At 46.5% G+C, this 15,477-nt stretch overlaps 1 protein-coding gene across 7 annotated transcripts in view; it reads left to right on the forward strand.

The window, feature by feature from the left end:
• MYO19 (myosin XIX) overlaps positions 1-15,477 on the forward strand; it is a 42,855-nt gene that overhangs the window by 8,620 nt on the left and 18,758 nt on the right. For 4 of the 7 annotated variants that reach the window (XR_009560397.1, XM_060290721.1, XM_030881846.2 and 1 more), the window contains exons 3-9: positions 617-773; positions 1,980-2,133; positions 5,535-5,673; positions 6,007-6,155; positions 7,978-8,091; positions 14,601-14,733; positions 15,375-15,444. Coding sequence is in view for 6 of the 7 variants with exons in the window: in XM_060290721.1 (XP_060146704.1) it covers positions 2,122-2,133; positions 5,535-5,673; positions 6,007-6,155; positions 7,978-8,091; positions 14,601-14,733; positions 15,375-15,444 (617 nt within the window). In the remaining variant the exon portion in view is untranslated. Of the gene's footprint in view, positions 1-616; positions 774-1,577; positions 1,807-1,979; positions 2,134-5,534; positions 5,674-6,006; positions 6,156-7,977; positions 8,092-14,600; positions 14,734-15,374; positions 15,445-15,477 lie in introns of those variants that run through there. The other 3 variants (XM_060290722.1, XM_060290723.1, XM_060290724.1) reach the window with 3 other exon arrangements.

Here is a 15,477-nt window from a genome sequence, read left to right on the forward strand (position 1 = left end):
CGAAGGGACAGGGGAGGCCGGTGGGCCCCCGCGGCGCTGGGGAAGAAGGGGGGCGTCTCTCCCTCCCCTTTCCAAAGCGCCGTTTTCCTTCCCTTTGCCTTTTCTTTTTGACCCTCTCGTATCCCAGGAAGAGGTAGCCCAGCTCTTTGCCTTTTTCCAGAACAAGAACCTTTCATAGTCACTCACCACCGAGCCGGCAGGAGGCGGCCCGGGGTAGGGGAAAGGTCCCGCTCCTCTCCTCTCCTTGGCTAGGGACCTGGGAGGGGGCGGCTGGCCCCGGGAGGCGTCGGGGCAGCCGTGCCCTTGGCTGGGGTCACGTCCACCTTCCCAGGAAGGACATACTGTCCCCGTGCCAGGTGCTTCCGGAGCGGCATCCCAGCCCTGGGCCCGGCGGGCACCTCGCGGGGACAAGGAGTGTCCGTTCCCGCCGGGAACCTGGGGGCGGGGCTCCCAGGACCCTTACCCTGCTCTTCTTGTCTGCCCTCCCACTGTCGTCTGAGCCGAGGAGAACCGGAGGCTGGAGGGGAGGAGGGACGGGGAGAGCTGTTGTTCAGGTTGCCACCTGCCCTGACTAGGGGTTTTCATCTATTCATTACCGTCTCCCTCCTGCCCACAGTGGTCACTCCCTTACCAGAAATTCTTGGCTGGTAATCGCGAAGCCGACAGGGAGCAAGAGCTGGGAGAACTGGAGAAAACCGCTCTAATCTGACTTGATTCTGGCAAGAAGTGGACCCTGCGTCATAATAACCAGCATTTGCAAAGCGGTCTCAGAGGTACTATCCCATTTGATCCTTAACTCAGCATTGTGAGGTCTGGGTATTAGTAGTCCTTTTTGCAAATGAGGGAACGGAATAAGGCTGCTTTTGAGGGGTTGTGGGCTTTGGATTCTAACCCTACAATCTGTTGTGTTCCCCCCTGATCCTCTCTCTTAAGATGAGCTTCTAGTTGAGGGAACTTTGTTGGCCTTGAGTCTCTGGAGCCCTCTGCATGGCTGTCCCCTGGATGGGGTCCAGCCAGTGTCCAGGGTGAATGTGTCCACCACAGTCCTGATGCCCTCTTCTGCCTGAATTGTCGTTTTTCCAGTTTCCATGGCAGCCCCTATCCCTGAGGTCTTTCAAAGGCTGGATGTATTCAGGGGCTCAAGAAAGTCTCCACCAAGGTCAATTCATTACTGACACTCCTCATTCTCATCCTCATCCTTCCTTGCTGGGGAGGTGTGAAGCCTGGGAAATTCCAAGTCTGTGAGTCACTTACAGTTTTTCAGAGATTGGCCTAAGCCCAGCTTCACAACACCGGCTCTCTCGGACGGGTTCCCCTCCTCTGAAATCTTCGCCTTCTTAAAGTTGACACTGAACTGTTCCACTTGATTAGTGCTCCCAAATGGATCCTCCATCCTTAGTACTAACAATATTTCCCCTCTGAATGAATATTCGGAGTTGTACTTTGTAGGGTGCTTTCACCTGGTTGCCCTTCACAGCCACTCCTTGTGAGGTAGACAAGATGAGGAATGAAGGTGCGTGGGGAAGGTGTGATGGCTTACCAGTGAAGTACTGAGCTGTGGCTTCCGTCCCACACAGCAACTTTCCTGGAACATCAAAAGTTGACTCCAGTCTCCCTGCCCCACTGACTACTGACGGTACTAAGACAGGACATTTCTGTGTGCTGGAGAGGATAGGGCACGAGGCATCTCTGTCTTCCGGTGTCCTCATCCTGCATGGCACGCTGACTCAGAAGATTTGCAGCCCCACCTCACACCCCGTAGTAAAACTGGCCCTGAAGGAGCCCAGGGCGCCTCTGGAGGCTCCTGTAAGTTTCCCCTGTTCCCTCATCGGCAGGGGGCGGCACAGACTCTCCCTCTCTGCCCAGGCTCACCCGGGTTCTCATTTTGGTTCTTCCCGTTTGGTGTGAGGAGCAGGAGTGAGTCACCCTGGAGAAGCCATCACCTGTGTGTGCCCCTTGTCTTCCCTCTCATGCCACAGGCTCTAAGGTGATTCGTCTCAGAGATTCCTCAAGAACTGAGCCCTTTGCAGGACTCATGCCCCAGCCTGTGCCCCCATGACCAGGTGGATAGCACTCCTTGTGCCTGCGACCCAGAACCCTGGCTGACCACATTGAAGCAGGATGCTCCAGCAGGTAAACCCTCACCCTTCGATAACCCTGGCGCTCAGGCACCTCCGCATCTTTCATTTACCTGAATGAAGCTTCCACTGCTCTGACCTGGAAAGAAGGGAAAGACCCCTTAAAGGTCTTTCTTCTTTTCTGTCTTCAGATAGTCATTCCAGTGCCTTTCACCTGTTTCCAAGAAGCTCTTCCTGATAGCTAATTTGAATCTCCCCTGTTGTGGTTTTTAGCTCTTTTCCCTGGGATGGGTAAGATGGGCTGGGTGAGGGAATCCTTAGGGCGTTTTGGTGACCTTACAAGCCTGAGCTGGTGAGGGAGTCCTGAGAGATGTCCCTCACAGCCTGAGTTATTCAGGCAAGGAAGGCTGTGGCCTCCAAGAGGAGGTGTTCCTTGAAGCTGAGCCTTAAAGAATAAGTAGGAATTGGGACTTCCCTGGCAGTCCAGTGGTTAAGACTCCGCCCTCCCACTGCAGGGGGCACGGGTTCAATCCCTGGTTGGGGAACTAAGGTCCTGCGTGACATGCAGTGTGGCAAAAAAAAAAAAAAAGTAGGAATTAGCCAGGTGGAGAAGGAAATAAGCAGTCCAGGCCAAGAGGTCAGCCTGTGCAAAAATGTGAGAGAAGAGGACCTATGTGGAAATATACAAGAATTCTGATGAATGGATCATGGAGTCCACGGTGGGTTGCTGTAGGGACTTGAAACCTGCCCTTACTCCAGGCCTCAGCCTCTGAAAGGCTTCTATGGCCCCCGTCCTGCCCTTCACTGTGGAGCCCTATCTCATACCCATATCATCCTTCACATGCACCTCTTGGTCCAAAGACAATGCCAGTAGATATTTGCTGAATTTGTATTTACTGAGTGTTGCCACTGGCCTGAGGCAGATGATTCCTGCCCTTTAGGAGATCAAGGTCTAGTGGAGTCCTAGGCAGGTAAGGCAGGATAACTGAGAGTGAGGTCAGCCAGCCTCAAGGGAGTCATGGTAGACTCTGCTACTTGACCTTCTCCCAGCCTTTTGGCTGATGAAACAGGCTTGAAGGCTGGAGAGAAGCATGCAGGACAGTCATCTGCTCATTTTTTTATTGTCCATTTTTGACTCATTTCTTATTTAAAAAGCAGTAACATTTATCGTAACTGTACTGGCAGCTGCTCTGTGTTGAGCCCTTGCTGTATAGTAGGCACTGTACTAAGCATTTTACACATATAATTTTGTTTAGTCCTTGAGAAAGATACCATATTATATATATAGTGCTATTATATCCCCATTTTGGAGATAAGGCTCAGAGCAGTTAAGTGACTTATTCAAGGTCAAGTTCATTATAAGCAATGTGGGAAATATAGGTAAGCAAAAAGAACATTGAAGTTACCCATAATTGTACTGCCCAGAGATAACCGACATTTCAGAGAATATCCTAGATTTTTTCCCCTAAATATGTATTTTTAAAATATTTAAAGGTATCATTCTCTTTGTAATCTGCTTTATTCCATTGTAAGGATGTACTATAATTTAAGCTACTATTTGGACATTTGGGTTATTTTCAATTGTTTTGCAGTTGTAAATGTCTCTATATATACTGAACATTTTTATGACCTTTGCATAGGATCATGTTCTAGAAGAAGAATTGCAGGCTTAAGGGACATACGTAGTTTTAAGGCCTTTAATATGTTATTGCCTAATTAGAAGGACTGCTTTTAACAAAATTATATTATAATAGCTAACTTTTGGTGGAAGAGACCAGATGCCTTTCCTAAATACTTTATGTGCTTGTTAGCATCTATGAGGTAGATGCTACCACCATTCCCATTTTACAGATGAGGAAAATTGAGGCACAAAGAGATTAAGAAACTTACACAAGATTATACAGCTAGGAAGTGGTAGAATCAGGATTCAAACCCAGGCAATCTAGCTTTCAAGTCCAAGTCAAGGACCATGATACTCAGCTGCCTCTCTGGAAGGATAAGAGCTGTTCATAAATTATGGATGAGGGACTTCCTTGGTGGTGCAGTGGTTAAGAATCCGCCTGCCAAAAAAAAAAAAAAAAAAAAAGAATCCACCTGCCAGTGCAGGGGCATGGGTTCAATCCCTGGTCCAGGAAGATCCCACATGCCGTGGAGCAACTAAGCCCGCGCGCCACAACTACTGAGCCCGCGTGCTGCAACTACCGAAGCCCACGCGCCTAGAGCCCATGCTCCACAACAAGAGAAGCCACCGCAGTGAGAAGCCCGTGCACCGCAACGAAGAGTAGCCCCCACTCACTGCAACTAGAGAAAGGCCACGCGCAGCAACAAAGGCCCAGCGCAGCCAAAAAAAAAAGCAAAAAAAAAAAAAAAATTATGGATGGCTTTGTGAGTGATTTTCTTTTTTCCCGTAGAGCAGAGGGATTCGCATAGACCCAGTCATGCTCTGACCTTGGCAGTTATCCTGGAGGCCAAGAGCCTGCTTTGTACATTCATCACCGTGGGCCCAAGTTCAGAGAACAAGCAACATCTTTGGAAAGAAACTATTACTGGGCCTCTCAAATGACACTTGCCTCCTTGGCTTGAGGGTTTGAACTCTAAGGTTAAGTAGTATCATTAGAAACCCACACATTATATCACGGACCCCTTCCTCCAGAAGCAGATTTCAGCCAAGTTACTGTCTTCTTTTATTACTCACACCATCTTTCCTGCAGCCCCCAGAGAGAAAAGAGGAGCAATGGGATCACAGGAGGAAAACAGGGAGAGGAAACATTTGGAAAGTGTTGGCATCGAGGATGGGCAAGGGAGAGGGAGAAAGGGCCACTTCCCCTTGGTGCTCGTTCTTGGCCTCATCTGACTTCTGAGCCAGGCTTCTTCTCAAGTAGACCAGGGCAGCAGGAGCTAATTAATTAACCAGGCTAAATTTAAGCCCCAAGAGGCAGCTGCTGAAGGCATGGGGCTACCTCATAGCTGAGTTTTCATCTCAAACTGAGTGGTCTCTTTCAAAAAAGGGCCAAACCATGGTTCTTTTCCTTTGCAGTTCTGTAGCAGCCCCCCACCTTGGGCCCCACCCCTGCCAGCCCAGTAATGCTGGTAGCTGGCCCGGCTAGAAGCTGGAACTCATGGCAGAGGAGAGGGGATAGCATTTATTGATTTACTGAGTACATGTTATGTGGCAGGCACTTGACTAAGTGCTTTGTATATGTCTTCTTATTTTTCTTCCAAATAGCCCTGTGAATTGATTTTATTTTTCCTAATTTACAAATAAAGAAGCTGTGGCTCAGAGAGGTTAAGTAACTTACCGAGTCTCACAGGCCTAGTAAGTGGCAGAGCTGAAGTTTGAACAACCAGGCTATGATACTAGAGGCCTGTTCTCTTTCTGCTGTACAGGCCCCCACCCTTATGTAGCTGCCAGCTGGTCTGAGTCCCAGCTCTCCTGGCCCTGTTACTCCCTCCCAGGTTAATGGCCACAGTTCAGGCTCTGATGCCCACGGCGGGGAATCCCTCAGAGAAGATTTGCAGGAGTTCCTGGGCGGGGAGGCCCCGCTGCACCAGCTGGATGACCTCACCAAGGTGAATCCTGTGACGCTGGAGACAGGTATGGGCCCCCCCTCTCCTCGAGTGTGCCGTCTCCAGTGGGTGGAGGTGTGATGAGGGTATTCAGCACTGCTGCCCCTGGCCAGACTAAGGCAGGCAGGACTCCTGACCTGGAGCCAGACCTCTGCCTGGCAGCTGCCCCCGGGCTCCCCAGTGCAGCCTTTGCTCCAGATGTGGGGCTCGGCTTAATTAGATCTTGTACCTACTCTTCAGGGAGCTGCTGGGATCTAATGGCTCTTGGCTAATTGCAGAGGGAGCGCTGTTAGGCGGGTGTTTGTATGTGCAGTTATGTCTCCATTTGAGCCAGAGTTTGCTAAAGGCACCTCTGCCTCAGTCCTGAGGTGTCTGCAGGCCCGGTACATGGCAGACACGTTCTACACCAGCGCTGGCTGCACCCTGGTGGCTCTGAACCCCTTCAAGCCCATCCCTCAGCTCTATTCACCAGAGCTGATGCAAGAGTACCACGCTGCTCCTCAGCCCCAGGTAAGACTCACCGCTGCCTGTGGCCTCAGGGCTCCCCCTCCTCCCCTAGGCTACCCTGTCCTTATCCATGTATTCACCAGCCAGGTAGTCATTCAGAGTCTACTGGTGCCATGGCCCTGCCCACCAGGAGCTCACAGAAGTTTGGACATATACCAGTAGGTGCAAAGTTGGAGATAAATATTTGTTCAACTGATTTTGGAACTTAAAATAGGGACATAGGACAGGTGATTTTTATTTTCTTTGTAAGTTTATTAGTAGGAAAGAATTTATAAGGGTACATTTGTGTATTTAACAAACCACTCTTTTGGGAAAAGGATAAAATGACATGTGATAAGGATTGCCCTAAAAAATTCAGCACATGTTCATCTCCACTGATTGGAATACCAAGTAACTTCTTTTTTATATAAATTTTATTTATTTATTTATTTATGTATTTTTGGCTGTGTTGGGTCTTCGTTGCTGTGCGCGGGCTTTCTCTGGTTGTGGCGAGCGGGGGCTTCTCTTTGTTGCGATGCGCGGGCTTCTCATTGCGGTGGCTTCTCTTGTTGCGGAGCATGGGCTCTAGGCTTGTGGGCTCAGTAGCTGTGGCTCGCGGGCTCTAGAGCACAGGCTCAGTAGTTGTGGCGCACGGGCTTAGTTGCTCCGCGGCATGTGGGATCTTCCCGGGCCAGGGCTTGAACCCGTGTCCCCTGCATTGGCGGGCAGATTCTTAACCACTGCACCACCAGGGAAGTCTGCCAAGTAACTTCTTGTGGCGGTGAGGATGGAGCTGGTGCGGCAGGGAATAGACCAGTTGATGTTAAAGTGCAGGGAGAAGCAAGAGCAGACTTGCTGGCCAGAGGGAGGTATTGCAGAGAGGCAGGAGATGAGATAAGCCAGGACTGTTGAAGGGTCTGATGCACCATAGCAGGCAGAGTGTCCACAGAGGTTCTTCATCAGGCGTGGGGGTGGGGCTGTGAACGGAGCCGACTGTGGGGATAATTACCTTGGAAGCTGGGGGAGTTGGGTTCAGGAAAGTGAGACAGGAGACAGAGAACAGTTGGAGGCTTTGTAACAGTCCAGGTGGGAGGTGGATGGGGTGAGGGCAGGGGGGAGAGAGGGACGGTTCTGACACCATCCAGAGTGATGTCCTATCAGTCATTCCTGGCCAGGTGGTGCTGCGTGGGCTGTGCGTTGTGCAGGTTGCCTGGCTCACGCGTGGTTAGCGTACAAGTGGAAGCCAGGAGAGGCCTGGCCAGAGAGCCCATATCTGACCGACTCTCTGCTTCCTCAAAGGCAAAGCCATGTCCTGGTCCCCTCTGCTTCCTCAGTGCCCAGCACATTGAGGGCAATTAATACTCGTTGATGGAAAGGAGAACAGTGACTTTGGAATTCAAATCACATGGCTGCACTTATTTGCTGTGGGGACTTGAGAAGGTTATTTAACCTGTCTGAACCTCAGATTTCTCATCTATAAAATATAGTTAGCTATCCAACTAATGTACAGACTTCTTAGGCAATACCTTGTAAGAAAGTTCTTGTAAATTGCAAAGTACAATAACATAAAATAATAAATAGCAGAATAAGACTGTTGAGGTAAGATAAGATGGGAGGATAAAGTGTTAATGTCATAGACTGGTCAAGGCCAGCACTGCTTCCAAACTGAGAGAAGATGAATGGGTAAAGCCCACAGTTGGGCTAACATTGTTACTTCCAGGAAATTTTTCTAGACAAAGCCTCTGCCACTGCTGTGGGCAGGCTCCCCATCTCAGCCGTCATTGGATCAACCACTCCTTGAAGATAGGCGTTTGCTCACATGACCTTTCACCCCTTGATGTTTCAGAAACTGAAGCCCCACATCTTCACTGTGGGTGAACAGACCTACAGGAATGTCAAGAGTCTGATGGAGCCAGTCAACCAGTCTATTGTCGTCAGTGGAGAGAGTGGTGCCGGGAAGGTAAGAGGGCCTCTATCCCACCCTGTCAACTTCGTGACTGGCTGGACGGGCAGGGAGGCAGAGGAGGTCACTCCTCTTGGATTCAGTGTGCAGCAGTGGGCGGGAGCTGGGCAGGAAGTCAAGAGGCAGGGTTCTAGTCCAGGCTCTTCCACCGGCTCTGCTGTAACCCTGGGTGAGATTCTTTTTTCTCTGAGACTTCATTTTCTCATTGAAGGACTCTCTCAGCTCTGACACCATTGGAAACAAAAGTCAGCTGTTGGGGGGTTCCATCATAGTGCTTAAGAGCACATCAGAAAGATATTTAGCTTTTGCAAACCTCATTTCTTTCGCGTGTAAAATGGCAGGGAGGGAAAGACCAACACGTAACTCATGGGACTTCTGTGAGAGTTAAATGAACTAGTGTGCATAAGGCACTTGGTGGCATGCTGGGCACGTGGAAGCACTCCTCCAAAAGTAGTTAGGGTTCCAATAAGGAAGTAGCCCACCTGCATCTCTGGGTTGCCCTTGATGGCAAGGGCAGTGCATTGGGCCAGCTGTGGGGAATGACAGAATCTCCTGATGTGGTCATGTGGTCCCTAGGTGGCAAAATCTTAATAGGTGAGACAGAATGTTGTACGAGGATGAGTGAGGAGTTGCACGGCTTGTCAGAGGAGGCCGCTGGCCCAGGCCTCGCCACCTTCTCATCGAGCCTCACCAGCCACCCCACCCCTTCCTCAGCATTACCTTCACAAGGGATTCTTTGGACCATAAACCCCCTCTGCCTACACTCACATGTGAAAGCATTGCTGAGCACTGAGCACCTGCCAGGTTCTAGGCTCTGGGCTAGCCAGTAAGGAGTGGCAAGGGGAGGAACAGAGGAAAAATGCAACGTCTGGCTTTCAGGGGTCTCTTAGCTCACTGGGAAAGACAGACAAGGAAACAGATGGAGACAGCAAACTTTAGGGATGAGGGCTAGGACTTGGGTGAAGAGGGGATCTTTGAGAGCTATATCAAGGTCGCCGGTGTAGTGGGCTGATGCCCAGCTCCTGGATGAGCCCATTGTCCTCCAGAATTGCTCTGGGCAGCTGAGGCTGGACCTGGCCCTAGACCCGTGCAACCAGAGCTCAGTAACCCTTTATTGAACAGCCACTGTGGTCGTGGGCTGGGCCTGGTATCCTTTTCAATTTTAATTAATTAATTAATTAATTTTTTTTTTTTTTTGCTGTACGTGGGCCTCTTACTGTTGTGGCCTCTCCCGTTGCGGAGCACAGGCTCCGGACGCACAGGCTCGGTGGCCATGGCTCACGGGCCTAGCCGCTCCACGGCATGTGGGATCTTCCCGGACCGGGGCACGAACCCGTGTCCCCTGCATCGGCAGGCGGACTCTCAACCACTGCCCCACCAGGGAAGCCCTAATTTATTTTTGAAAAATAGTAACATAGTGACATAGCTCAAAAATCAAGCAATACTACAAGGCTTACATAAAAAAACAGCAACCCTGCCCCATATCTCTCAGCCCTGTGCTTTCACATCTTTTAGCAGTTTGTTTGGGTGTCTCCATCCATATTTCTAAACAACATGTTTATATTATTAGTTATTGATTTTTCAATTTTGACCTTATCTGTTCATTTCCTACTTTGATGAGGATTTAGCCCTTTTTCCCTGCCCCCAAATACATACATACATATCACGATTTCTGGGTAAGTTAACATATAGTACTTGTAATTACAAGTATGTATGTATTGTTCCCAGCAGAGCCCTGTAACATACTATGATTATATTTCTTTTCTTGTGTAATTTTTCTTTGCCTCTACTTAATAATTGCCCCACTTTTTCACTTGTTTAGTTTCTATATACCTATTATTAATTCATTATCAAACTTGTCACCAAAACTGGAAAACACCTACCCAACGGGTGCTTTTTTTTTTTTTTTTTAATCGCACCACTTCCAGGATCTTAGTTCCCCAAGCAGGGATCGAACCCGTGCCCCCTGCAGTGGAAGCACGGAGTCTCAACCACTGGACCGCCAGGGAATTCCCTCAGGTGTTTTTTTTTCTTGGCGATGCCCTTCCTAGAGTTCTCACGTCTCCTACTCGCATCCAGACTGGTGGCTGCCAAGGGCTGCTGCCACACAGCTATTACCTGGGAGCTGTCTGCCTCACTCTGGGGATCCAGATTGTCCTCTGTTCTATGATAAATCTCTTGCTGTTGGAGCCCAGTGGATTCCTCTTCATCCTTTACTGCCTTGTTTTTATGGAGCATATTCTTCAGTAGCTTCCCGACAAAGGTTCCTTGGAGGGCATATTTTTGAGTTGTTGCACATCTGCAAATGTTTATTCTGCCTTAATTTGACATGTTGGCTGGACATTATAATTTCAAATTGGAAATCATTTTCTTTCTGAATTTATAAGTTATTTTCTTACATATTCTTTTGAGTGTTGCTGTTGAAAGTCCCAATCCATAAATGGTGATTTGTGTTTTCTTTCCGAAAGTTTTTAGGGTCGTCTTTTTTATCCATAGGTATTGAAATTCACAGTGGCGTGTCTTTTCTCACTTGCTGTTCTGGATACTTTATGTGGGTCTTTTTAACCTTGAAACTCATGTCCTTTAGTTTGGGAAAATACTATATCTGTTGATAATAATTTACTCCCCTTGTTTTCCGTTTCTGGAATTCGTATTAGTAGGAAGTTTGATAAATTGTCTAATATCCTGTTTTTCTCATCTTTTCTTCTATCTCTTAATATTTTGTCCTGTCTTCTGGGAGATATTCTCTACCCTTCAATCCTTTTGAGTTTTGAATTTTTATTAAAAATTTTAATTCTAAGAGTTCTTTCTTGTTCTCTGAATATATTCTCCCCCCAGCATCCTGGTCTTATTTCTTCTCTTATCTTTGAGGATATTTCATGATTTTTACTTGTTTTCTGTTCCTTTCATTTCTATTTCCAAAATTCATTTCTGTTTCCTTCTAGTTCCTTTTCTTCCTTTGTTGTGATATTTGTCATTCAGATAAAAGAAGTTTACCAAATAGTTAATGATCCTTGAATTTCTGTTCATACTTCAGAATAAGGCATTAAGCAACTGATTAGAATCTCTTATGTTTATAGACAGGAGGCCTCACTATGGATAGCTTTCTAAACTGGTGGGACCCTGAATGTTCATAACTTGTTTTGTGAGCTTGTCAGTATGTCCAGAAAAGATTCTTCCAATCTCTTCATGAGAGAGGTGGAAACTATAGTTAAGTGAAAATGATAAAAGCATGAACAACTCTTATTAGCAGACTAGACATGCAGAAGAATACATCAGTGAACTTGAGAGTGAGTCAATAGAAATCAAAAAATAAAGAGAAATTTGGGGAATTCCCTGGTGGTCCGGTGGTTAGGGCCCGTGCTTCCACTGCAGAGGTCACGGGTTTGATCCCTGGCTGGGGAACTAGGATCCCACGTGCCACATGTTGTGGCCAAAACAAAACAAAACAAAAAAGAGAAAATTGAAAAACAAAAAGAAAAGCACATTCAGGAGCCTTGGTACAATATCAAATGGTTTACCATACTTGTAATTGATGTCCCAGGAGAAGAGAGAATGTGGGTCAGAAGTAATATCTTAGAAAATTAGCAAAAGATAACAAGCACAGATCCTAGAAGCTCAGGAAACACTAAGTAGGATGCATACAAAGAAAACACACCTAGGCACGTTATAGTCAAATTGCTGAAGGCAAACATAAGGAAAAAATCTTAAAAAAAAAAAATCTTTAAGGAAGCAGGAAAATATAATAAAGAGGAACAAAGATAAGAATGATAGGGACTTCCCTGGTGGCGCAGTGGTTAAGAATCCATCTGCCAATGCAGGGGACACAGGTTCGAGCCCTGGTCCTGGAAGATCCCACATGCTGTGGAGCAACTAAGCCCACGCACCACAACTACTGAGCCTGTGCTAGCCCGTGAGCCACAACTACTGAAGCCCGTGCACCTAGAGCCCGTGCTCTGCAATGAGAAGCCACCGCAATGAGAAGCCCGCTCATGGCAACAAAGAGTAGCCCCTGCTCACCACAACTAGAGAAAGCCCGCGCGCAGCAATAAAGACCCAACGCAGCCAAAAAAAATGAATGAATGAATGAATAAATTTTAAAAATCATTCATTCTAAGGTGAAGATAGTAACGATTTATTGTAGAGGTACAATGGAATCATAGAAGTTCACAATTCAACCAGAGGCAATAAAAGGAGAAAAAAGTAACAAAGATCACATGGAACAACTCAAAAAGAAATAATAAGATGGTAGATTTAAAGCCAACCATAGCGATTATTAAATGTAAGTGGACTAAACTCTTCAATTAAAGACAGAGAATGTCAGAGTGGTTTTCTTTAAAAAGGCAAGACTCAAATTATATAATGTCTTAAACCACTATAAAGATACAGATAGGTTCAAAGTAAAAGAATAAGAAAAGATATATCATTCCAACACTAATCAAAGGAAAGCTGAAGTAATTATATTAATACGCAAAGCAAAAACAATTGAAAGAAGTAAAATCAAAATTAATAGTTTGATATTTGTGCATTCTTTTCAAGTACACATGGAACTGACATGGGCTATCTTCTGAACCACAAAACAAATCTCAATTTGAAAAGATTAAAATGCAAACTGTTCTCTGCCCTGAGTAGAATTGAACTAGAAGTAAATAACAAAGATACCTAGAAAATCCCAAAGCGTTTGGAAATTAATACCTTTCTAAATATCCTTTGGGTCAAAGAAGCAACCACAAGGGATATTAGAAAACACTTTGAACTGAGTGAATATTAAAGCAAAACACATCAAAATTTGTGCTTAAAAGAAAAAAGCAGTGCCTAGTAGGAAATTTGTTGTAACATTGAACACTTATATTCGAAAACAATAAACTCAAATAATTGACCTGAGCCTCTACCTTAAACTAAGGGAAAAAGAATAAAGTAAACCCAAAGTAAGCAGAAGAAGGAAATAAAGTTAAAAAAAAAACCAGTAAAATAGAAACAAAAATAATAAAGCAAGTGAAATCTATGGTTATTTCTTTGAAAAGATTAATAAAATCAAGCAAACTTAGAAAGACAAATTACAAATGTCAGAAATGAAAGAATAGACATAACTAAAGATCCTACAGATAAGAGATTTTTATTAACTATTACAATAAATTCTACAATTTAATAAAATGGAGAAATATTTTGAAAGACACAAACTGCTGAAGCTCACATAAGAAGAAACATATAACCTGAATATCTAAATCTATGAGACAAATTTAAGTCATCGTTAAATATCTTTCCTCAGGGCTTCCCTGGTGGCACAGTGGTTAAAAACCCACCTGCCAATGCAGGGGACATGGGTTCAAGCCCTGGTCTGGGAAGATCCCACATGCTGCGGAGCAACTAAGTCCGTGCACCATAACTACTGAACCTGCGCTCTAGAGCCTGCGAGCCACAACTACTGAAGCCCACGCGCCTAGAGCCTGTACTCCGCCACAAGAGAAGCCACCACAATGGGAGCCTGCGCACCACAATGAAGAGTAGCCCCCACTCGCAACTAGAGAAAGCCCGCGTGCAGCAACAAAGAGCCAACGCAGCCAAAAATAAATAAATAAATCAATTAATTAAAAGAAAAAGAACTAAAGGAATAAGACACAAAAACACAAAGGGAACAGGAGAGACATGAGGAGTGAGAAGTAACACAGCATGGATATGCAGGGGCCCCTGAGTCTTCAAAAAAAAAAAAATCTTTCCTCATAGAAAGCTCCAGGCCCAGGTGCCTTCACTTTATGGATTCTACCAAGTATTTAAGGAATTAATGTTTACCAGTTCTATACAAATTGTTTCAGAAAATAGCAGAGAGGGAGCACCTCCCACCTCAGAGGGAGACCTAAAGGAATTTACCAAAAAAGCTACCAAAAAGACCCAAAACCAAACAAAAACAAAGGTAAAAACTTGTAGTGAGGTGTAGGGAGTTTATCAAGGTGACAGGGTACAGTCAGTATATTAAAATCTATTGTTTCTCTGTCCTAGCAATGAACAAATGGAAATTAAAATGAAAATAGACCTCATCTCAGGTGATTAAAAACAAAAAGTGAGAATTTTGTAACTAGATTGCCTTGGTATAAATCAGAGCCCTATCATTTACTAGATATGTACTCTTCAATAAAATTTAAATTTTTTCTATGCCTGAGTTTCATCATTTTGAAAACAGGTAGTATGTAATTGCATCTGTGTCTGTAGGGTTGGCAAGAAAATGCATGGAAAGTCTCCTTAGGTCAGTAGCCTGCTCAGGTCAGGGTGGGTTGTCCTCCTCTGCCCCAGCCCCCCTCATTTCTTAAATGCATCCTCAGGAGCTAGGAGAAGCAGAAGCAAGTGTCCCCATTTCACAGACGGGGAAGTGCCTTGACCAAGGATACAGTTGAACTCAGCATTCACCCTTTGGTCCGCAACACACATGGTGGAAAAGAGGGCTGTATCAGGCAGGCTCAGAAGTGGGAGGGAACGTGGACACAGCTCCCACAGGGCTGTTTCTGCCACAGACATGGACGTCCCGCTGCCTTATGAAGTTCTACGCTGTGGTGGCCGCGTCACCCACATCCTGGGAAAATCACAAGATTGCAGAGAGGATCGAACAGCGAATCTTGAACTCCAACCCTGTCATGGAAGCTTTCGGTGAGCTTGGTGTCCTCGGCACAGTACCTCAGTCCCATTTCCTCTGGGATTTGCCACCTTCCAGGGAAAGGAGTAGTGTTCTCTTTAGGAGAGGGGTGGAGGATAGTTTATCATTCACTGCCATGGATCCCCAACTTCCTCCCAGGTACCCTTAGCCTCCTTCCAGTAGAGGTGATGTCACTCTGTCGTCCCCTCCCTCTAGCCTAAGCAGGTGTAGCAGTGGTGCTGGAGAGGACCTTCTGGCTCACCCAGTCCAAGCCCCATCCTTCCGAACAGCTTCCTGATGGTTCAGGGAAGGGGACTTGTCTAAGGATGCACAGCAGTTAGTGTCCATGTTGGCACTCTAGACGTTGTGCCTTACCGTCTGCCTCAATAGTAACAGCTTGTTTTTGATCCTTCTCCTTCAGAGAAAATAGTCCCTGACTGCCTAGATTGGCTCTTTCCACTTCATTGCCAGGAAGTTCTAACTCAGCTGAATCGCATTTGCTAAAGCCCGAGTGCCCAGTCCATAGTCCTGTCCCTTGTGACATGGAAACCAACAAAGGGGCCTTTAAGTGACTTGAGGATAGAGACCTGGCCCCAGCAGACCTGAGGCCACCTTAGCCCCTGGGGACTCTGTAAACACAAGGTGTGATCTGTAGGGAACGCGTGCACACTGAGGAATAACAACAGTAGCCGCTTTGGGAAGTTCATCCAGCTCCAGCTGAACAGGTAATCTCTGCTGCCAGTCTCTGTGCCAGTCTG

Source organism: Globicephala melas, chromosome 20, assembly GCF_963455315.2.
Source record: "Globicephala melas chromosome 20, mGloMel1.2, whole genome shotgun sequence".
Classification (NCBI taxonomy): Eukaryota; Metazoa; Chordata; class Mammalia; order Artiodactyla; family Delphinidae; genus Globicephala; species Globicephala melas.